Source organism: Hibiscus syriacus, unplaced genomic scaffold (assembly GCF_006381635.1).
Source record: "Hibiscus syriacus cultivar Baekdansim isolate YM2019G1 unplaced genomic scaffold, ASM638163v2 tig00000205_pilon, whole genome shotgun sequence".
In the NCBI taxonomy this organism is placed as follows: Eukaryota; Viridiplantae; Streptophyta; class Magnoliopsida; order Malvales; family Malvaceae; genus Hibiscus; species Hibiscus syriacus.
The window spans coordinates 60371-84669 of record NW_024061773.1 but is presented as its reverse complement, the minus strand read 5'-3'; the positions used below and the strand labels follow the sequence as shown (position 1 = coordinate 84669).

Here is a 24299-nt window from a genome sequence, read left to right as displayed (position 1 = left end):
TGATGGACGGCCAATCTAAACGGTGGACCACGAGAGAATGACAAGTTTACCAACATAGTACAATTTTAGGCTCATTGGACGGTGGACCATGGAGATCGAAGGATGAAGAAATCAATCAAAGAGTTCATCATTAATTTTGATGTGTTTTCCGGTGAAACGGAGATTGAAATCACGTTTAGGGAATCGAAAATGTGCGGATTAGAAAATTTGGGCCTTCATCGACTTACGGAAGCGACGATCGCGATTGTAGACACGACTGTCGGTGAACCCCTCCCTTAAGTTTTTAACAACAGTCTAAAATGAAACAAAAACATTAGGTATCATTTTTGAAATGAAAGTTTAAGTATTAAAATAGATATTAAACACATAATTTATTATTATTTGTTTTTTTATGAAGCTCTGAATATATCATAATCCATTAACTCTACTTCTGTTGACTTTAACGAATACCTGGGAAAAAGCTGAAAGGCAGTTTTTATAGTTTCTCAAACCTCGAGCGGACAAAACTGTTGGCTTTTGGCACACGAGTTTGAACTTTGAAAACAACATTAATTTTTCTTGTTAATTTGTGTAGACTTTCTGTCAATGTACAATATTTTTTTCACTTTTTAATCTCAAATCAATTGCTTTTTTAATATTTATATAGAGTTATAGTAGAATAGGGAATTTTTTAAGGAAAATGACTTGAATTTATTAAATAAAATAAAAAATATATAAAACATATATGTAAAACAAAACCTAATAAAATTAAAGAAAATATACGAAAGGATATGAAGATACATAAGGTAGTCGTGACAAAGAAATTAAATTTATGTTCTAGAATAGTACGAGGTATTATATATTTTAAAGATTTATAATTATTTGATAATAAAAACTCAAATATTCTTATAGTTTTTAATGTTTAAATTCAGAAACTTTAAAAATAATAATTATGCATTTACCATTAAAGTAGTTTGGTTCGTATTATAATATCACTATACTTAAAACATTTATAAAATTAGATATTCATTTTTAGTAAAAAAAACAAAAATAATAACAAGGTAGCATAAAAAATAATGATAAACTACATGTTTAATATCTAAACTATTATTTTTGTTCCATTTTAATATCTAAATTTTATTTTTTTTCAAAATCATACTTAACTTTTAATTTAAATTTCATTTTAATATTTCATCGTCATAACAAAACTATTGTACGTGACCTTCTTTATGAGTAGATTACATCATTCATCACTCAATTATATTCTCATTTATATTTTAACCACTAAAATTTAAATTTTTTAATTTAATCACTTATCTCACAAATTATTCATATTTTAATAACTCTAACGTAAAATAAAATAATTAACTGCCGCATCTCATCTTCTATCTATTAAATAATGATAAGGTTGAGGACACTCTGATGCTTAGGGTTTAGGTGCACCAGATTCTTCACTTTTGGTCTCATTATAAACAGAAATGCACTGTGCCTCCACCTAACATTTCCCCATTTTCACCATTGTTATCTTCTCTTCTCCGCCTATAAACTAAACCCAAACCAAATCACCACTGCAAAAGCTAAACAAGGAATAAACCCATTAGTTATAAATCTTGGGTCTTTTTGCTAAAAGTGTTGGAATTTGAAGTGGTTGGTTTTGAAGATCATGGATTTGGAATTCTTGCAATCTGTGGATGTTCAGATTCTTGTTGGTGCAGCAGTAGCTGTTTTAGCCATTGTTGTTGGCGCTGCTTATCTCTTTTCCTCTATGAAACCTAAAGGTTTTGACTTTTGACTCAATTGGCTTTATGCGGTTTTGTAGCCATTATAATTCTCTTGTTTTGTTCAATGATTGTTTTTTTTAATTGATTGTTCTTGGAGTCTTAAGTAATTGTTGCACTTAAATCTGGGTTTTTTGTGTATGTTTTGGTGTTTATGTATATATTGGTTAATGGTTCTTTTTAGGGTATGCAAGGTATTGAAATAGTGTAATAACTTGTTAAGAATGTAGTGAATAAAAGATGAAATTGGGATGTTAAGGTCTTCAGATTGTTTGAGTAACTTGTGGCCAGGGATTTAAATAGCGATCTGCTATCTGAATAACGGCAGCGGTGCCGTCCAAAACTGTTATTGCATGACCACGATACTGCAATGACCGCAATAACACTCGCTATGTCAACTCAACCGAAAACGCGACCTCGCGTAATTTAAATCCCTGCTTGTGGCATTTTTGAGAGTGCTTTCTTTTTATTATGATTTGTTTTGATTCTAAATGTTTTGGCATACTGATTGAATATATGGTATAGGATCGAGTTCTGTTTTTTGTGTAGTTTGAATTAAGTACTTTATCCTGCTGTTAGTTGCAAGTATTGCAAACCAAGTTACTTCCTTTTCTTAGTATGCAATTTCATTCGTAAGTACTGAAGCACAACTTGATTTTCATTGTTAATTGTAAAACTCAGGGAGTTGAGCAATTATAACTTGGTTGTGCTTATAAGGAACAGTGTAATCTGGAATCAAGTGAAAAATGTTAAAAGCAAATGGAGTCAATATAGGGCTATATTTTGATGTAGATTGTTCTGAATATCCGATCAAAGTTGTATATTTATGCATTTCCGGTCTATTGTGTTCATTTCAACTTATGATTGCTAGGTTAGGTTAAGTTGCAGGCTCAAGCAGTCAAGGTGTTAAATCTTCTTGAGTTCGGCTTGTTAACACTTTTTGAGCTCTAATGGATCCTCACTCCTCAGTTCCTTATACTAATTCCTATTGTCAATGGAGTTTTCTTTGCTAATGCAAAGCAATCACCTCTTTTACCTTATAAAAGTTGACTTATTCAGTATTAATCTACTTCTCAGTACACTTTTCGTTTCCCAAGTTTTGTTATTTTATTATTCACTTATGAAGCTGTTAACTTTTCATATGTGCATTTAGGCTGTCTAGATCCAGAGAATTTCAAAGATTTTAAGCTTGTCAAGCGGCAACAGCTGAGTCATAATGTGGCAAAGTTCACATTTGAACTTCCTACACCTACTTCAGTTTTGGGTCTTCCCATCGGGCAGCATATAAGTTGCAGGTTCAGTTGATTGTATTCATCCTTCTTGTATTTCTTCCTAGGCCAATGGTTATAGATACTTTCCAAATGCTTGTGAACTGTGTTACTGTATAAGTTAGATGCTTTTCATCTTAACAGAGGCAAGGATAGCCAAGGTGAAGAGGTTATTAAACCATATACACCTACAACATTGGATTCTGATGTTGGTCGTTTTGAATTAGTTATTAAGGTACTTACCTGAACTTCTTACCCGTTGGAATTATCTTCAGTGTGATTTATATACTTGGGTGTTTGGGTCTTCCCATCTACTAACTTTCTTATGGAACTTTGCTCGTGAGTAGATGTACCCTCAAGGAAGAATGTCACACCATTTCAGAGAGATGAGTGTTGGTGATTATCTTGCTGTGAAGGGTCCCAAGGTATACAGTTTCTTTCATATAAATGCATTAATTTCCCTTGTCTGTATGGTTCTTTGTTCCTTTTCCACCCTGTTTCTTTGGATAACATTGCTACTGGTGTTGGCAAAAATGATTATTTTTCCCCGAGTTCATTTCCTATACAATACAAACACATCATGTTTGCCTAGCTGGCTTTCTTGCCTCGTCTGAATTATGTTAAACTCAAGATTTCTCATTTGGTTACTGTTTTCTTAATGCTGTTCCGTGAAATGATTCCTCCAGGGGCGGTTCAGGTATCAACCTGGTCAAGTTAGAGCATTTGGGATGATTGCCGGAGGCTCTGGAATTACTCCAATGTTCCAAGTATGCCAATCATTGTTATGAAGTCTTCTTTTAATGTATTTGGTTGGATTTGAGACATGTTGCCTTTACATGTTTAGTTTATAGCCTGTTGCAAAGTTTTAAATGTATGTATAACATTTCACCATAATTTGTTTTCTGGTTTTGGTTTTTGATCAGGTAGCCAGAGCCATATTGGAGAACCCGAAAGACGCAACAAATGTACACCTTATTTATGCAAATGTTACATATGAGGACATTCTTTTGAAGGTATTTTACTGTCTTCTTTTTTGTTTTTAATCTTTCTAGTACTCGCCTAAATGGTTGGTCCAAAGTAACAAACCTAGGACAGGTTTCTTCTAAGCTTGCCTCTGTGGGAAATGGCGAGGCATGTTGGGCCTTGAATGCAATTGTATACTAGACCAGACCCTTATTATTTATTTGGGTGCGGCTAGGTCCGGATGTAAGACAGGCCCGAATCCTTGCTTTTAGAATAGTCTCATGGAACTTTGAATAACTCTATATTACTTTATTAACAAATGTCATTATGGACTTCATTCCATGTTATCATCACATTTCCTTAAATAGCTGAAATAGTTTTTGAACGTTGCACATTTAATGTGTGATGATATTACGGCTACCATGGATGTAGTCAACCAGGATGACATACAGGCATGAGTTGTTAGTGACTAGTTCATAGGAATTAGGAAATGGATCAAAAAGTGAAATTCAAAAATGATTTATTTGCAGGAAGAGTTGGATAGCCTTGTCGCCAATTACCCCGGTCGCTTCAATGTCTACTATGTTTTGAACCAGGTTTGTTGCCTTTCTCACGTGGCTATCTCTAATATAATATGTTCCTTTTTCATGCATATTATCAATGCTTGTAAAGGATAATTAAATGCTTAGTAAAGCCTCTTTGAGGAATTGTTTGAGAAGCAAATGAGTTTTGAAATTTATATCCATGGTACTCCTTTGTCACTCCATTTAGCTGCACAGATACTACTTCCTCGGGTTCGGTAATGCAAATGGTATGTGGTTTGAACTACTTGAACAATCTAATACGTCTCTTTGTTTTGAAATTTGTGATGGCCTTAGACTAATTAATGGTTATTCTTACATTCACTGAACTTTCCTGATGTGTTATATAACTTGTATGTGCATTACATATTCATTTTTTATAAATATTTTCCATTGCTGCATCTCTTTCCATAAACATGCAACCTTAAAGTTAATCGGCTGAGGTTAGCCTCTCTTTACATACTGGATGTCAACATTAATAACCATTTTATTAACAAACTACGTTATGATGTTATTTCCTCAGCCTTCCGAAGCCTGGGATGGCGGTGTCGGCTTTGTGTCAAAGGAAATGATTCAGACTCACTGCCCAGCACCCGCTCCCGATATCAAGGTACATTACTTCTTTACAGTATTTATCTAATTTTTTTGACAAATAACAAAATATATGAACTTAAATTTGATATTATGCCATGCAGATTCTAAGGTGTGGCCCTCCACCAATGAATAAGGCCATGGCCGGCCACCTTGACGCCCTCGGATATTCACCTGAGATGCAGTTCCAGTTCTAATACCTCTAGATGAGGCCAAGCTTGACTCGGACTGTTATGGATCTTCATCGGAGAGGGCGCAGCCCCATTGTAATCAGAACTTTTTTAAGCATTGGAACCAACTGGCTTATTATGATTCAGATGTTTTGAACTGTTATTATAAAAGGTTTTCCTTGATCCGTGTGCTAAATTGAAGCAAGTAGACTTTTTCTCTTCTTTAACTCAGTAATCCTCATTTTGCAACTTCACAAGTAGAACTTGTTATCCAAGAAGCTTGAGTTTTGCAAAACCTTTATTTATCTACTTTCTGAAGTTTCATTTTCTTAGGGTGTTTTCAGTTTTATATTTTTAAATTTTAAATTGTAATTCTAATAGCAAAAGTCGAATCTTTTTAATTCATTTATCAAGGAAAACTAGTTTCCATGACTACACAAAATTATAACATTTTACATTTTCGACAGTTAAAAGAAGTGTTGTCTTCCTATGACTACAAAGTCTTAGGTTAGAGTAACTGTGTCTTTAGGGAGTGTTATTAATAATAAGAAAGATTGTGAATATATATTATCTTGTAATCACCTTATACTATTTGAAAAAAATTATTGATATTTAAAAAGAAATGTAAAGATTCATTAAAACAGTTTTTGAAGTTGTAAAAGAAGACGATAGAAATTTAGTTGGTAAAATATAGGGTAAAGTATACAAAAGGCCCGATTTTAGGATGTTTTATTGAGTCCTTTGACTATTAAAAGTTACAACATGATGCCTCGACTATATGATGTTGCTTTGTTGAGTCCCTCTACTATTAAAAGTTACAAAATATTCATTGGACTATTCATTATGTTTCAAACTCATCTTTTTTTTGTTAAAAAATTGATGGCATACTAAGCTGGAAGTTAACCTGCTGACTAAGATATGATAAAATACGATCTCATAATCTCAAACGACTATCATATCTCAGTTAACAGGTTAACATCCAGCTCAGAACACCGTCAAATTTTTAACGGGAAAGGACCAGTTTGAAACATAATGAATAGTCAGATGACAATTTTGTAACTTTTAATAGTCGAGAGACTCAACAAAGCAACATCTTATAGTCGGAAGACCATTTTGTAACTTTTAATAGTTGAGGGACTTAATAAAGCAATACCCTATAACCGGGGGACAATTTATGTACTTTATCCTAAAATATAATAATATATATTTTATAACATGTGTATATATTTATAAAATTATGGGTAAATTACATCAATATATAGTGGTTGAAATTTAGGGGCGTCTTATTGTTGCCATTAAACTATAATTTTTAATGGGATAATTGCATGAATGCCTTCCAAAGTTTGTCAAATTTATCAATGTGGTGCTAGAATTTCCAAAACGTTCAATGTCCCCCTTGAACTTTGCTTTTGTATTGCGAGACAAAAATCAAAATATTATAGTTTTCTCGACTTAAAGAAAATTTACTCCCAAGTTTATATATATTTGAACTAAACGCATGCCTTCAACTTGATACCTAAAACATTTTCGCGCTCAATTTGATGCTTTTAATAACAATGTTATAACTCTTAAAAAAACATGCATGAGGAATCATTAAGGGCACGTGGTGTAATTTTATGTTCTCAAGTCATTAAAAGTTAACATTGTCAATAAAAGTAACAAAATAATTTTAAAATTCATGTACCAACTTGAGAGGAAAATATTTTATATATCAACTTAGTAATAAAAATTTCATATGCACCGTCAACAGGGTTTGTTCAAGTAGTAAGCAGCTTGATATCACTTAAGCAAAGTCTCGAAGTCATTGTGTAAGAAAAAAATTCCTACTGGGAGACTCACCCACCAAATTGAGATGTGCGACGTGGGTCAATTCAAAATTATTCAAGGCAAAGTCTTGGAACTGACTTATTTGAATATAATTTCAAAACATAAAAATATGAAGACTTGATCCAATAGAATTTGAGTTCCAAGTTATTATACTAAATTTAGAGATATTTTTCATATATTTTTTTCTTGCTTATGTTGCCCCACGAGAAAATTTAGTCTTTGCATTCACTCATTTTTCTCTTTAATGGCCCATATACTTGGCCTAATTTGAAGGCTATAAAGCAATCTCACTTAATGCAGTTTGACTTATTTGGATATGAGGTTTAACAATTTCATTTTCCCATCATTATAGCTTAGATGTTGATTGTTTTGACTAAAGGTGTGAATGAATCGGGCTTGAATGAATAAGGTTATGTTCGTGTTCATTTGTTTATTTTTAAGGCGTTCGTTTACATTTTTAATATTGTGCTCATGCTAGTTTAAATTTTTTAAGGTGTTAGATATATTTTTCATATATTTTTTCTTGCTTATGTTGCACCACGAGAAAATTTAGTTTTGCATTCACTCATTTTTCTCGCCCATATACTTGGCCTAATTTGAAGGCTATAAAGCAATCTCACTTAATGCAGTTGGACTTATTTGGATGAGGTTTAATAATTTCATTTTCCCATCATTATAGCTTAGATGTTGATTGTTTTGACTAAAGGTGTAAATGAACCGAGCTTGAACGAATAAGGTTATGTTTGTGTTCGTTTATTTATTTTTTAAGGTGTTCGTTTAAATTTTTAATATCGTGTTCATGTTCGTTTATTTATTATTCTTGAACATGTTCGTGAATATATTCATTTATATGTTCACGAATGTGTTCATTTATATGTTCACAAACGTGTTCATTTATATGTCCACGAACGTGTTCATGAACACGTTCGTTTATTGTTTGTTTATATATTCAATTTTTAGTTTTACCCTTTCATTTGCAAGCAAAAGATAAATGATAAAATTACACCACTAGTGCTTAAACTCCTTAAAATTAACAATTTAAATTTTAACTTTTATCATGTGTTCAATTTAGTCTCTACTTTCACCAATATTTAAAATGTTAAAAAATAAAAGGAAAAGGAGAACCGGGTAAACGAGCTTGTTTATGAACATAAATGAACGAGTGGATAAACGAGCTCATAAACGAGTTTGTTCGTGAATATAAATGAACCAAACACACCTTTGTTCGAGTTCGTTCGTTTATTAAATAAACATAAAAAATTATGTTTATACTCATTTATTTAACTTAACGAACAAACATAAACGAACGATTCTCGAATAGTTCACCGAACTTTCTATTCATTTACATCCCTATCTATTTATTTACACCCCTAGTTTTGACTACACAATGAGAGGTGAACACTAAATCACGAATTTGAGGATAGGGGAATTTATATTTGCATTGATTTTGCATTTGGGGACAAATTATTAGAGTGATTCTACACTAATCTACTTTCTTGATACAAAAAATCAATGTTTTCATTATATTATCTTTTTCTTAATGATTATTACATCTATCTAACTTTCGAGTCCTCCATCAAATATGTATAAGTCGATCTTTGGATAAAAAATTATAAATTCAATCGATTGGATCGGAATTATAATCCAATCGGTTGAATTTATAATTTAACATTAAATAAAATATAATTTTAATCATATAAATATTAATAGAAAATAATTTGATATTTAAATATTTCAAATAGTAAAATGAGTAACAAGGATAGTACACGTCGGTGATGGATAAATGGAAAAGAAAATTAAACAGTAGTCTTGTATCGTGGATCCATTTACTTTTTTCAAAAGAAAAAAAAAGGAATGGACAAATAGATTTACTAAATATTAAATAAGGGGTCTATCCACACTATTTATAGAGAGAAAACATATATATTTTAGTAAGAATAATGTATTAACTAAATATTTTGTAAAAAATTACTAGGAATTGTCTGTGTATAATATAAGCATCTTATAGAACCTATACATATTTTATTTTTAAGAAGTTCAATACGTTTGAGTAAACACATTTGGTTGGTTAGTCAAATTGGTCATCTTTGTTCTTTTAAAATAACTTTAGGGTTAATTGTGTTTGATTCAACGTATCAAATTAAAATTTGTCTTGTTTTGTATATAGAAATGTGTTTATATTAAATCCATCAAGTGATTTCAGATTAAAGAGAGTGTTGTTCTTTCTAGAAGTCTTGGTTTTGAACAACTACGTCTACAAGGTGTGTGTGAATTGTTAATGATTAAGAAAGATTTTGAATAGATATTACATTGTAATCTATATATGCAACTAAAACAATGTTTGATGATATATCGAATATAAAAATTGTCTGTAATCACTAATCCGTAAACTTAAATTTATAATATAATGTCTTAGATGAATTTATTCATCCTTAATAGAAAACCATTCCTATGTGCATAGTCAAGTATTGGTAATTGTGTAATTCGTTATTTTGATTTTAAAATTTTTTATTATCATTTAGTAATTTTAATTATCTCACAGAGTTTTCTTAAGTTCACCTTATTATTTAACGTTTTCTTACATATTTAACTAAAGGCTTAATGCTCAAATAAGAGCCCAAAGTTTACCGTTTGTGCCAAATAAGTTCTTACATTTTTTTGGATCATCCGAGTGCCTAACGCTACCAACGTTAGCATTTTAGGTACCCGGGACATAATAATTGTTAAATAAAAATCGTTGTCCATTCATTTGCTTACACGTGTCCCTGATGATTTTTTTTCATTTTCTGTAAATTTTGAATATATTAAAATAAAAATAAATAAAACATTAATAATAATATTTAATCAGACTAATTTAACCTAAAAGTAAAAGTCAAAATTTTACCACGATCCATCTTCCACCGTTCTCTTTCTCACCCACTCTGTTGAGACTCTCCTCCACCAATCTCTTTTGAAATTCTTCTCCTCCCATTTCACTCTCATCCTCATTTGTTTTTCCCGAATTGCTTCTCCTATCCGTTCACTCTCATCCTCATCTTTTTATCCCAAAACTAGGGTTTTGGAATTGTGTGGATTGTTTATCTTCAAAATAGTGAAAGATGTCGAGTGAATCTTCAAAATTGAGTCATAGTATAAGGGTCGAGTATTGTTATTGCGGAATGAGGGCTCCTATTTGTAGTTCAAATGTGCCTCGGAGCAAATGAAGAAGATTTTATGGTTGTTCGCCATTGAAAGAGGTATTTTTTTGAACTCATAAATGAGCGCGTAAGAGTATAGAACAACATCTAACAATTAGTTATTGGATCTGCTGGAAATTCAATATATTTAGTTTGTATTTAGCTAGATTTTTATCTTTAATTAAAATAATTGTTGGTTGTTTCTAAAATGAGTTGTTGATGCTTGTATATATTTTGAATGTTCTAATTAAATTATTTGAATTTTGACATGTAATTGATGTTTGTTTGTAAGTAGATTTATTGGTGTTAGTTTGCTTTGTTAGTGTTAGTTTACTTTGTTTCTATTTTGAAAGTTCAAGTACATTATTTGAATTTTGATATGTTATTGACATGTAATTATTTTGAGTTGTTGGTGTTAGTTTACTTTGTTTCTATTTTGAATGTTGTAATTGATGTTTGTTTGTAAGTAGATTTATTGATGTGTGTATCTAATTTAAATGTTCTAATTAGACATCTTTGATTTCTACATGTAATTGGATTAATTGGTGGTTATTTACTTTGTTTCTACTTTAAATATGAAATTTTTATGTTGTTTAAACGTCATTAGAATCAATGCAAATTCTTTAAATGGGTTGACAAGGAAGAAGATAGTGGTTGTGTAGTTGAAGAAATGAGATTAACACTTGAAATGGTGATGGTCGAGAATAGGAAACTCAAAGCCGAAAACAATGAATTGAAGAAACGTATCGAACTTGATGAAGTTCAAAGGTTGAGGGCAATGGTGGAGGATTAAAAAGTGAAGATTAGAAGCTACAAGATTACCTTTTTTACTTCATGGATAATGTACATTTTGATAAATGTGGTCTTTAGAGAGTATAAATTGTTAGATCTGATGATACTAAAGAATATTGTAAGAATTTATTTTAGTAGTATGATTTGAGTTTGTAAGAACCTATGTTTATTAGTATGATTTAAGGCCAAGTATAATGTTTATTAGTATGAGGAAAATATTTTTCAATGATATTGTTATTTTTAAATATCAAATACTGTTTATTTCAACTACCTTATGAGGAAAATGTTGTTTATCGCATATCAAAGTTGATTAAAGACATTATTTATTTTAAATAAGGTGCATGTTGTTTTTGATTGGGTCAAATTAGTTGCCTAACTTTTATTGATGGGATAACAAAGGTGCCCAAAGTTTATATTTATCATCAATAAGGTGCTAATGTTTAATGTACGTCTCAATAAGGTGCCTACATTTGCTAACACATTTGTGGACAACATACAAATTATCTTCCATTATGTAACAACTTTTTTAACAATTCCAATTAACGCATTGATAATATCATTCAAATCCATTGACTCATATCATTCAAATCAGCCATAACAAACAAAACATGTCAAAACATGTCCATAACATGCCCAAAAATGTTAATCATTCAAATTTATTGACTCATATCTTTCAAATCAACCATAACAAATAAAGCCTATCCAAAACATTTTTTTCAAATGATAACAACATCAAACAAAATATCAATTAACACATTGATACATATCATTCAAATAAGCCTTAACAAACAAAACATGTCCATAACATGTCCTAAACATAGTAATTGTTGGCAATACATTCAAAAAAACATGTCCTAAAAAACAATTGAATGACAACATATTGATCAAAGGTTTTCAAATGATAACATCGGTAAATAAAATACCAAACATAACATAATGATCAAAATTTTTCGAAGGTATATGTATGATGGGATTAGGTATTCTTTTGGGCATCTTTGGCTTTCTCTGTGGAGGTTGAGCAACATTTGTTGAGTGTTAAGAAGAAGCTATAGTGAGCTGGAATGATGTTGTAGTGGGTTGGGAAGATGCAAAATCTTATAAGGATGTAGCAATTGTTTGATAGTCCCTACTGTGAGGTCGAGAAAATACGACCTAACCTAGTCTTCTAGGCTGCTAGAGTAAAAAAAATTTAAAATTTTAAAATTAATGACAGAAGCATTTTTAATATTGTAAACAAAACAACTCACATTTAGAATTTGAAGACCGATTTGTTCATTTGTATACATGCCAAAGCCTTGCATAATTGTTCTCCCTCATGGCCTATTCAATCCATATTTAGGATTTGTTGTTTGATTTCCTTCAGTTTCAATCTATCAACAATATAACATAAAAATATGATTCAATATTTTAATAAATTTTTAATATATTAATAACATAAAAAATTTTATTCATAACATAAGAACACTTGAATTTGTGGAGATGAGCCAAAATGCATTGGTTGAGAAGATATTGATTGAACACTTTGACTCATAACCTATCAATAATAAAATAAAAAAGTTTATAAGTTAGTATTTCATAGAGTATACCTTAATAAATATACTAAAAAACAACACTTTGAACTTACATTGGATTAGTTTTTTTATTTTATTTTGACAGCTTCTTATATTATGTCTCTTAAAATCACATACACTACTGTCGAGACATTTCTCTGCCCTGGCGACGGAGAGTACAAATAGTACACCTCATACGGTGTAACTAGTCTTGAAAAAGTAAGCGTTTATCCTCTATGAATCAGATGAAACACCAAGTTGTAGAGTCACCACCAATCTTTTAATTCAGTGAGATTGGTCACCAAACTGCCATATTATTTTAATTAAAATTCCTAAGAATAATATTAAAATAATACAAATCGGGTATGCTTACCAGAAAAAATGAGTTCGGGAGTCAGTTACGTATGGGGAAGGATTAGTACCCCAAAACGCCCAAAATTAGTACCGTTATTTATTAATTAATGTCTTTGCAGTAAATGATAGATTTGTATAAAACAATTTACAAATAATATAATTACTAAATAATATTAAACATAAATATCATTAATCTTATTATAAGATTACTAAGTTATGTAAAATAATAATCTAAAAATATAAATCTTAATTAATTATATAATATACTAATTATTAATAATTAGAATATAAAGTAATAAAATTGAATAACCTAATTCGAAATGATATTAAAATTATATCTCAATTATGTAATTTACCCTAAATGACTAATACAGGACTATAATATTATCTAATAATATGTAAGGGACTAAATGCATAATTTAACCTAAAATATATAAATATACGAATATGAACTAGAATAAAATAATATAAAATTTGAAGACGAAACTCAAATATGTAAGAACCTGATTTGGTGATCAAAATGAAAGGTTTATAAAACCTGAGGGACTACGCTTATAATTTACCCATACTATAATTACAAAGATACCTTCCCCAAAATGACGTCGTTCAGGATATGGTATTTAAGCCCTAAAATCAGCCCAAAGAGAGATATCTCTCTCAAAGGAGATAGAAGCTCTCTCTTCTCTCTAAATTCTCTCGCCTGAGGGATGGATACCACCGGCCGGCCGCCTTGTTCCGACGTCGATCGTCGTCGTCGGCCACCACCCACGGTGGCCGAAAATGTAAAACTAACCCCAAAACATAATTATCTTTCTCCCTTACCCAAAACCAACCTTATTTTCTCCTAAAACCTCACTAAACATAGTAGATCTAGATTTTTACCTTCGGTAAAATAAGGTTTTCGATGACGTTTGGGCTTCGACAAGGGTAAGTTTTATCACTCTCTTCTCTTTGCTTTTTGTTACTATTGTGGATCATTGTGGTAGCCTTTTGTTTGTTGTATGTCTCTGTTTCTCTCTCTCATTGTGTTGTTCCTCTTTTCTTCTTGTCTTCTCTTGCTTGCAGGAATGCCTTATATAGGCCTCGAAGATCCTCTGTAATGATGAGGAAATTCGGTCAGTCACCGGACCTACGGTGGTGACTCACCCTAGCTTGATGCGTTGTACGACTGGTGTTGATCTTCTAAAGCCTTTTGGAGTTCTCTGGTAAGATCTGGAGAGGCGGCAATCATCGTGGCAGCACCTAGTTGGAGCGATGGAGGCGGTGGTCGGAATAGGCCCTATGGTTGCAATAATACCCTAGGGTTTCTACTGGATGGCTTCTGGCCTTTGGATCTGCCTTTGGATCGTGCGGTTGAGGTGCTTGTGGCGCTAGAATAGCTGGTGGAAACCCTAGCTGCTAATGGGTATCTTACACGGGCTTGCTAGAATTGGGCCTGACTCGGTTGTTGGGCCCTGAATCAATTGTAACCCAAATCTGGACCTAGCCCGAGTTGGGTTGTAACCGGGCCAACTGAACTTGTATCTTAGGTCTGTGTGCCTTGCTTTGAAAATGGGCCTTCGGGCTTTATAAATAATAATATTTATAATATATTATTATTATATATAATAACGTTATAATAATCATCACTCGTATGAAAATGACTGTCGACGGCTGCTCCTCTTTGCTTTATTTGTGTGTAAACAGGAATAAAACAAAGATAAAAAGACAAGTTTTCGTCGAGTGAACCTCTTGCTTTGTTGGGAATTAATTTCACTACTCTTTTGTGGAGATTGAATTTTGATTTGACCTTGCTCCTGCTTCACTACTCTTCTGTGAAGGCTAAGGATGACTTGCAAATGATTTGCTTCACTACTCTTATGTGAAGGCTGAATTTGCGTGACTTCATTACTCTTTCATGAAGGCTTCATACTTTGCTGAAAAATCAGTTCCACTACTCTTCCGTGGAGATTGATCTGGAATGACTTGAACAGAATCTGTTTCACTACTCTTCCGTGAAGTTCAAACTCAAACCTGGATTACTTCATTACTCTTCCGTGAAGTTCTCATACTTTGCTGAACAAAATCCGTTCCACTATTCTTCCGTTGAGATTAGATTTTGAGTTTGTTATTTGCTTTTGCTTTTGTTTCTTCTTCACTACTCTTCCGTGAAGTTTTAAAATGATTGACTTGACAAGAATCTAATTTTACTACTCTTCCATGAATATCAGATTCAAAGTTGGATTTGCTTCCACTACTTTTCCGTGGAGTTTGATTTGACTTGACAAGAATCATCTTGCTTGAGAGATTGACAGATGATCTAAAGGATTCACAAATTACCCGAAGGATTTACAAATGACCCTAGGGTTTTACAAATTCATGGAAAATAATTTTCTAAAACATTAAATGAGAAACTTTAAAAATCGCTATCTCATTTTCATGCGAAAATCATATGTAAACATCCTACCCAAATGCTTGACGGATGGCCCTGAGGACTTATCATCTTGTTCGAAAAACTGACAGATGACCCGAAGGATTTAAGCATCAATTTCGAAAGACTAACAGATGACCTGAAGGATTTACAAATTCGTGAGAAATAATTTACTGGGTAAAAAGCTTCTTACTTTTCAAAAATTTCATTTTTAAAAAAGATTGAATGATAAACGTTGAAAATCACTTTCTCATTTTTTTAAACAACTTGTTGGTTGGGCATGCCCCAAAATTAATGTTTCCTTTGTATGGATTACATTCATCTATTCTTCAGATGTTTGCCTCTCCAAACATGACTCTTGTATTTGTGATCTGAATTCTACCTTATACTCGTAAGGTATTTTGTTCCTGCATCTTTGTGTGAAAAATGTTTTACAAATGCAATTAAATGTATCAATGAAATGCATGATCTTTATGCAAATGATGTTCTTCTGAATGCAAAAATGTTGATTCAATCTTCTTTTGATTCCAAAGTTTGATCTTTTTTTTCACTTGATCATTCCTTTGCATTTCTGAATAACCATATGGTCAATTTGTATCTTTGTATCTTCTTTTATCTTTAAGAATAACTATTTCATTTATGAGACTCTTTTCATACTCAGAATTATGACCTTGTTGCCCCACTTCTCTTGATAACACCGGCTGTCCTTATCTGATCTTTTGTAGGAATCTAATAAAGCTTTCATATTTGAAAAGAGAATATATCATCCTTGTAAAATGTTGATGCTAAACTCAGCAGAGATAAATCATGATATCAGCCACTTCTGTTTTGATTTGACTCTTGAAACACATTATAAAAATGATTTATCCTAATTCCTTTCATGTATCCACATCTAATCATATCTCTTGAAATAACTCATAAAAGGATTTATCATAATTCCTTTCATGTCTCCACATCTAATCAGATCTCAAACAAGGTTCTTTAAACCATAACCCATCGTTCAATCTTAGTTGTCTCCATTAGTTTCTTGTTGTTAAAGTTCCAATATATCTTTGTGGAAAGAAATCTTCATCATTATTTCTGATTCTTGGAGTGTGAAGACAAACTTCATGTTAAGTCAACCACATGATCACAACATTAGTTCAAAACCATAATCACTGGTTCGTAAAACATTTGACAACACATTCATCCTTTCCTGTGGTTTCTGTCTAGAGCTTTCAACCAGGGAACTCTTTACATGATGTTCAGAGCTTGTATGATGTCACGATGATACTTCAGTAAAAATGCAAGTAAGATGATATCAGGGAACATTTGACAACACATTCATCATTTCCTGTGACTCCTATGGGGATAATGTAATCACATGGTGGAAAAAACAATTATGTATGATCAACTCGATTGTCATTGTTTCACCATTTTCATTCTTTATACCTTTTTGTTTCAGGAGAATGATTTTTCTAGAAGGATAAGGGTCTAACATGCCCCAGCATTTGCTTCTTGTTGGTGTGATTATTCAAAATACCCTAACATTGATTGTGATCGTTCAAAATATCTTAAATGGGCCTTCAACATGCCCTACATAAATTGTTTTTGACGGAAATGGGCCTTCAGTATACCCCATATAGCTTATGTCTGACTGAAATGTGCCTTTAGTATGCCCCAACATTAAAATGTTCCAATATTATTTCATGTTGATGTGAGCCTTCAAGATGTCCCAACATTCTAAGTTGTAAGGTTCACTCTTAATATCCATTCATGCTTCTCATGATTCCCTCGTGATCCAACTTTGATACTGCCCATTGAGGGTACTTACGGCAAATCTCTTAATTTTGGATGCTCTCATTCCAATGTTACTAAACAATAATGTCGTCAAGTAGCTTGAGATATTCTCTTCATGTGGTCATAAACTTTGAGAAATGACCAATTGTTTTGACATACATGTTTGAGATATGTGCCTCCTCCAAATGAGGTAATCATCTTCTTTTTAATTGTTCGTCATACAGGGAATATTATAAATTCATTTCCCCATACATTTGATTTCTCAAGCCACTTACTTTCAAGAATAGGAAATGCTTCATCATTCTGGCCTTGATAATTCCTTTTCTCAAATAGGGGTAGAATAGACACCAACTTGACTCATGATCTTTTCTCATTTGAGACTATCCTGCTTGAAAATGTTCTTCCTTCTTTCTTATAAGAGAATGAAAGAATTTTGAAAAATATTATCCCTACAGGTTCACAATATAATCAAATCATAAGCATGACTTCAAAGAATATCAAAAGAATCAACAACTTTTACTATTTTAAAGTTATAGTTCTTTGAAAAGTATCAAGATTGAGAGGTTAGTTTCAGGTTGGCTTTCCTATTTTCTATGGTTACATCTTAGTGAAGATGTCACTCCTCTCTCGGTCTTTTGTGAACATTGTCACATACCTCACTTTCTTGACTTGGTATCTTTAAACGGATGCGAACAAAATGACACAATCTAGTATAACAATTATTAGACCTTCTAAAGTACCTCCATTTCAATTCTCTGAAATCTTTGATCCTATTCAAAGTAGTGTGAAAACATTGATCTAATAACGAGATTTATGTATGCACATGTGTGAAATAGACTATAACAGGTATTATTTCACTCTTTACAACAACTTCTTCTTTTGCCATTTTGGCTTGCTGAATTCAACTTTATTTGACATTAGCCATCATTGGGCTAATTACATATATGTCTCTTACTTTTTACAGGGAACCTATTATAGTCTATGTGTTAGGTGAAAGTTAGAAAATCTCATTACCAAATTTCAATTTACTAGTATCCGACTTTAGACTAGATTTGTCAAAGTTTCATCGTCAAACCTCATTAATAGAAAAACAATCTAGTTAGCTTTGTAATGTTACAAAAGATGCCCCACGTTGTTTGCTTCTAAATATCAATACCAAGCCTTAATTCCTTACATTGGAGAAATCTCTCTCATATTTATGGAAATGTAGCATTTGGGGAATGCATTTTTCTGAGGTAAGGTCATGGTCATTTTTTCTGGTTTTCAATCTTGATACTTTTGTCAAAGATGTATAACTCTAATTGTAAAGAGCTTTTAATCCAATGATATTCAAAGAACTTAAAGATTGTAAAATTGATTAAATGCTCATAACCTTAAAAGTAACATATTTTATTTCAAAAGGCGGAGAAAGGAACAAAAACATATCCAAACAAGATGTTACAAAATGAAAGGTACAATAGTGGTAGATAACAACTTCCACTGCCCCATTATTATTTGGATGTCGTGTGTGTAATCAGACCAGAATCTTTGTCTATGTTTGCCCCCATTTCTTGATCATTTCTTGGGTAGCTTCTTTGGATGAGTTTTTAAGTACAAAAATCTCAGTTTCTCCTGAGTTATCTCTTGATAAAATTCTATCATCATTCTTTATTACTGGCAGTTGGGCTCAGTTTAAATTTCAGAACCAATCTCTTTGGTGACAATAGTGGTATCCTGATTCTGGATGTTTCTTGTAACTGTATTTAGAGTATCATTTTTAAATTGCCCCATGTTTCTCTTGATTTCAGAAAACTTGACATAGGTGTCCCCAAAGTTGTATCTATCTCATTTTTTTTAAACATGTAGACCAATCTCGAATTACTTTTCCTTTTGCTCTTTCATTACTCATTTTTGCACCATCTTTTAGCTTAAGAGAAGTATCAATAGTTAAGTCGGACATACATACTTCATCCTTCTTGGATTTGCCTTGTCCTCCATTTGTTTTGACACTATCAACTTCATTTCCAGAGTTGACTCCCAAATGTTTAATCAAAATGGATTGACTGTTGGTATCCACTTCTATAATTCCATGAGTCAGAAGATCTTGAACTCGTCGTTTGAAGTTGCCACAATTTTCGATGGAGTGTCATTGGATTCCAACATGATACTCACAAAAAACCTTTTTATTATACCATCTTGGATAAGGAGGTATCAAAGACATGGGGCAATAAGTTGGGCTTCATGTAATTTGGCATATAACTTGCTACATGAGATTGAAGAAAAATATGGTAGAGATTCTCTTGATATGATTGTTTCCTTACTATTGCCTTCTTTAAAATGATTGCTTTGAATGTCTGACTTTTGACCATCGTTTTGAGATGAATGACTTAAAATTTTCTCTTTCTCAATCAGCTTTGAGTTTCTGAGAAGCTTAGGTTTCCCTTTTTCAAAACATAACAACCCTTCTGCCATAAGGTCTTGAACTATTAATTTTAGCATTATGCAATTTTCTTAGAATGACCAAAATCTCCAAGTGATAATTGCATGGATTCTTGATATTTTTTCAATTTGGATGCAAATAAGTACTATGAGGGATGGGCGTTACAAGACCACTTTCAAAAAGAAAGAGTAACAACTCTGAATAAGAAATTTGAATTGGAAAGAGATGTGTCATCCTTTTTTTCCTTCTTGCCCTTTTTATCCATTTTCAATGGGACTTGTTTCATATTTCACTTCTTTGAACTAGCTTCAATATCCATGTTATCTGTCATATTTTCTGATCCATGAAGATGAGTTGGATTTCCAAATTCCACAACAGGTTCTTGGTCATTTGTCATCATATCATTGAAATCCATACTTTTTCCCGAAGCTTTCATCTTTTCATGCTCCATAAGGTCTTCTAACATTTTCTCCTTGTACAACAAAGTAACCATCATACTCATCATCTTAGATATCTGTTCCCTGAACTTAGCTTGTAACTTTCTTGTTTCTTCAAACATTTCTTGTTGGATTTCCACAAGTTGTTTTGGATTTTCTCAATCTTTCAAACTCGAGCTAATATTCCATTCATTGCTTTCAATCATTTTTAAAGACATACCCTTGATTCTTGGATATGCTTTCAGAATTCCTGAATCCAAAATCTTTCACTGATTACTCTCATCTTTCATGACTGATACATGCTATCATGCTATGAATGTGAACGTAAATACATGTATGAAAGTGTAATTCAAGAGTAATTATTTTAAAACAACTTCTATTGAACATAAAAAGGTTTTTTTAATACATCCAAAAGATCATTACATATATGGGATAGCTTTTCCCCCTGATTTTTCTATTTCTTAAAAAGACAAGTTAATTTCCATCTATACTCCATAATCAGATCGTCATCCTACTTTAGTTCACTCGTGAAACCAGCTAAGTCCACCAGCTTGTGGGCTACTTTGCTTGCTTGAGCAACAACTTTCTTCAAGTCATTATCTTTTTCTTGAATTTTACCCACCATTTCTTGAAGTCGTAGACAATATTGTTCATTTTCTTTCATAAGAGAGCTCTTGTGTTCAAGAAGTTCTTGTACCAGATCTCTATAGTCATCTACCATTTTCAACAATGTGTGGTTCTGAGTTCTAATGGACTTTTATTCAACATTAATTTCACATTGATGAATCAGATATGAAGTTTCCATATTGACTATATCCTTCTTCAATATATGATTTTCAGCTTAACATTTTTCCAAATTTATGATGGTTGCATTGTATATTTCTTAAGCAATTTGAAAGTCATATGAGAATTTCTTTGCTTGATCCTCATGTATCTTTTTCCAATAACCAGCATCACTCTTCAGTTTAATGATTTCTGTCATCCATTCTTAAGGGGTATTTCCTAGTCCAACATCTTTGAATGTTTGATTGATTTTACGAAAATCATTAAGCATGGCTTCAACCTCTGTGCTTAATTTCTTGTTTTCGTCTTTCCAAAAATGGGCTTGAGATTCATAAAAATTCTCTCCCTTGTGATTGCTTCTATTGATTCTCTTACCATAAAAAGATTTTGGTACCAGTCTACCAGAATTTTTATGTCATAACCCTCCATTATTTTAAAAGCTTCCTCCATATACCCTTCTTTAGTTGTTTCACAGTTTACTTGATCATGAAACCCTTTATCCATAATGAAAGCCTTGATTTCGATAATCACTCTTGAATCTACACCCTTGGGTATGTTATGATTATGCAAATGCAAACAAAATAATTAATATATGCATTTTCGGAATATATACAAAAACTGGTTAGTAAGAAACAAATCATATCCTAATCTCATGCTTTCTAGTTCCATGCTTTTTTTGGAAAAATAACCTAACTGCATAATTTGTAGTTTGCATGCATTTATTCAGAAAATAAAATAATACTAAATAAAATGAAAGACTCAACATGACTTTCCTTTGTGCACTTAATCATTACAAGACTCAATCAGATTAGGCTTCACCTAAACTTTAGTTCTAGGTTTTACTATATGATGGGTTTTTGGCTCTAGAGTAAAAGGGTCAATGAATTGTTCTTTGTTGTGTCCCCTTGGACTACCAAGCCCTCAATCCTGATCCATTACAGACTTTTGGATTAAGTTCAATTTGAAGGAACAAACTTCCTTAAGTCCATACGGAGGTAAAAACCACACGAGGAACATAAGGTGTGAGCTCAAAGAAGAGTCTCATATCCCATACGGAGGTGAAAACCACACAAGGGAGTAGTTTCTCATTCACTTAAACATGATAAAAGCGGGGTTTTAGCTCATGTTATGAATGCAGTGCACAGTGGGTGAGGAAAAGCATAAAATAAAAATAAAAATAATATAAACCTATTATTATATTTTTAATGACCCAAAAATTAAATCTGTATACATAGGAAAAACAAAATTTAGTAAAATAATAAAAATTAATTAAAACAAATTTATTATTTTCTGCAAAGACGAATAATTAATAAATTGATGGTTGGACTCTCATTTTTTTTAAATGTCTCCAGCAGAGTTGCCAAGCTGTCGAGACATTTCTCTACCCAGGCGACGGAGAGTGCAAATAGTACACCCCAGACGGTGTAACTAGTCTTGAAAAAGTAAGTGTTTATCCTCAATGAATCAGATGAAACACCAAGTTGTAAAGTCGCCACCAATCTTTTAATTCGATTAGATTGGTCACCAAACTGTCATATTATTTTAATAAAAATTTCTAAGAATAATATTAAAATAATACAACTCGGGTCTGCTTACTAGAAAAAATGAGTTCGAGAGTCGGTTACGTATGGGGAAAGATTAGCACCCCCAAAATGCCCAAAATTAGTACTGTTATTTATTAATTAATGTCTTTGCAGTAAATGATAGATTTGTATAAAACAATTTACAAATAATATATAATTACTAAATAATATTAAACATAAATATCATTAACCTTATTATAAAATTACTAAGTTATGTAAATAATAATCTAAAAATATAACTCTTAATTAATTATATAATATACTAATTATTAATAATTAGAATGTAAAGTAATAAAATTAAATAACCTAATTCGAAATGATATTAAAATTATATACCAATTATGTAATTTATCCTAAATTACTAATAATGACTATAATATTATCTAATAATATTTAAGGGACTAAATGCATAATTTAACCTAAAATTGTTGAGTTAATCGATCGACGGAATCGGCCAAGAGGGGGTGAATTGGCAATAAAAATTTCGGTGGAAGCTTTTGCAGAAAATTGAAAAGATTTGCACAACGATTTAGAGTGGTTCGACTTTCTCAACCAAAGTCTACGTCCACTACCTTAGCTATCCACACTAAGGATTTTCCACAAATTCACTAATTTGTCTTTCTTTTGAGGACAAAGAGTAACCTTACAAACCCTCAAGAATTATACCCCAAATTCTTGAGAAAAACTCTCCCAAAGAGAACAATACAAATTTGAAAACTTATAAGGAAATCCTCACAAGGTAGATTGTTTGCACAATTCTAGAACAAGAAAAGAACACTCAAGAATGAATACAATTGAGTACAAAAGTGTTCTTGAAAGCAAAATGAATATTGAATGAAAAATAGGTTGAAATGCTCAAACTTGAGGTTTGATGCTTTCTCTTTGATTCTCTCTTGATTCTAGTTGCTTGATGTTTCTTGTTATTGATCAATGGCTTCTAAGCTTGTTTAAATACACCTTGAATCACTTCTAAATTTTGGGGATGATTAGAGGAGTCAATAGAGCCGTTTAAGTGTGAAAACAATTAATTAATACAATTGGGAGCGTCAGTGCATCGATGCATACCCATGGTGCATCGGTGCATCAGTGTAAAATTCAAATATTTTGACCGTTGGAACCTTAGCATCAGTGCACTAAGAGTGCATCTATGCATCAAGTGCATTTGATGTTTTAAAATAGCCCGAGTGCATCGATGCATCAAATGCATTCGATGTTCTTATAAAATCTTCAGTGCATCGGTGCATGGTTGCATCGATGCATGGAATGCATTCGATGTTCAATTTAATTCATGGTGCATCGATGCATGGATTGGTGCATCAGTGCATCCTTTTGAAAAATTGATTTTAGGCTTGATTTTGGTTCAAAATACTTTGTGAAAATTGTTTCAAAAATAGTTTAAGTACAAATCACAATTTTATACATTTAGTAAGGATTAAAATTGTTTTTGAAAGACTTGTAGTAATAGTTTGACATTCGATTAATTTGAATCGAATATATATAGAAAATCATTTGTAAAATCTTAAAATTCATTTAAACTTAATTTGTTATATCGAAATATCAAAATGTTTTCAATAATCTCCCCCTTTTTGATATAACAAAACATTTGTGTTATTTTAAGATTTTCTAAATTTGAAATCAGTTTTGAAATTACTCCATCTTACTAAAACACTTTTTCCTTTTTAAAAACATTTCAACACTTAACATTTATTTCAACACTTAACATTTCTCCCCCTTTTTGTTAAATCAAAAAGCTTCAAAACGTTTTAAACAAGTTAGTGAAAAACATAGCCAATTGATATTATATTTATATTAGGCTGCTAAGATCACAATCAAAGAGAGATTAGCCATTATTTCATAAT

The 24299-nt window shown here is 31.9% G+C and overlaps 1 protein-coding gene across 2 annotated transcripts; it reads left to right on the top strand.

Annotated features, from left to right (window-relative positions):
* The first annotated feature begins 1399 nt into the window (after positions 1 to 1399).
* Positions 1400 to 23332, top strand: LOC120143610 (NADH--cytochrome b5 reductase 1-like). 2 transcript variants are annotated; one of them, XM_039157965.1, is made up of 9 exons: positions 1400 to 1757; positions 2911 to 3052; positions 3170 to 3260; positions 3373 to 3450; positions 3712 to 3792; positions 3949 to 4038; positions 4519 to 4602; positions 16913 to 16920; positions 23317 to 23332. In XM_039157965.1, exons 1-9 carry the CDS (start codon positions 1643 to 1645, stop codon positions 23324 to 23326), a joined length of 699 nt encoding a protein of 232 aa, XP_039013896.1. In that variant the 5' UTR covers positions 1400 to 1642; the 3' UTR covers positions 23327 to 23332. The 2 variants fall into 2 exon arrangements, with proteins under 2 accessions (XP_039013896.1, XP_039013846.1); XM_039157915.1 differs by lacking the exons at positions 16913 to 16920; positions 23317 to 23332 and adding exons at positions 5093 to 5179; positions 5265 to 5551 and having other exon boundaries at positions 4519 to 4584.
* The last annotated feature ends 967 nt before the right edge of the window (positions 23333 to 24299 follow it).

Excerpts from the sequence above, each read along its gene's own strand:
- LOC120143610 (XM_039157915.1), top strand. The coding sequence starts at position 1,643 with ATGGATTTGGAATTCTTGCAATCTGTGGATGTTCAGATTCTTGTTGGT. Across the intron at positions 1,758-2,910 it reads TTCCTCTATGAAACCTAAAG|GCTGTCTAGATCCAGAGAAT; the intron begins GTTTTGACTTTT and ends ATGTGCATTTAG. Across the intron at positions 5,180-5,264 it reads CACCCGCTCCCGATATCAAG|ATTCTAAGGTGTGGCCCTCC; the intron begins GTACATTACTTC and ends TATGCCATGCAG.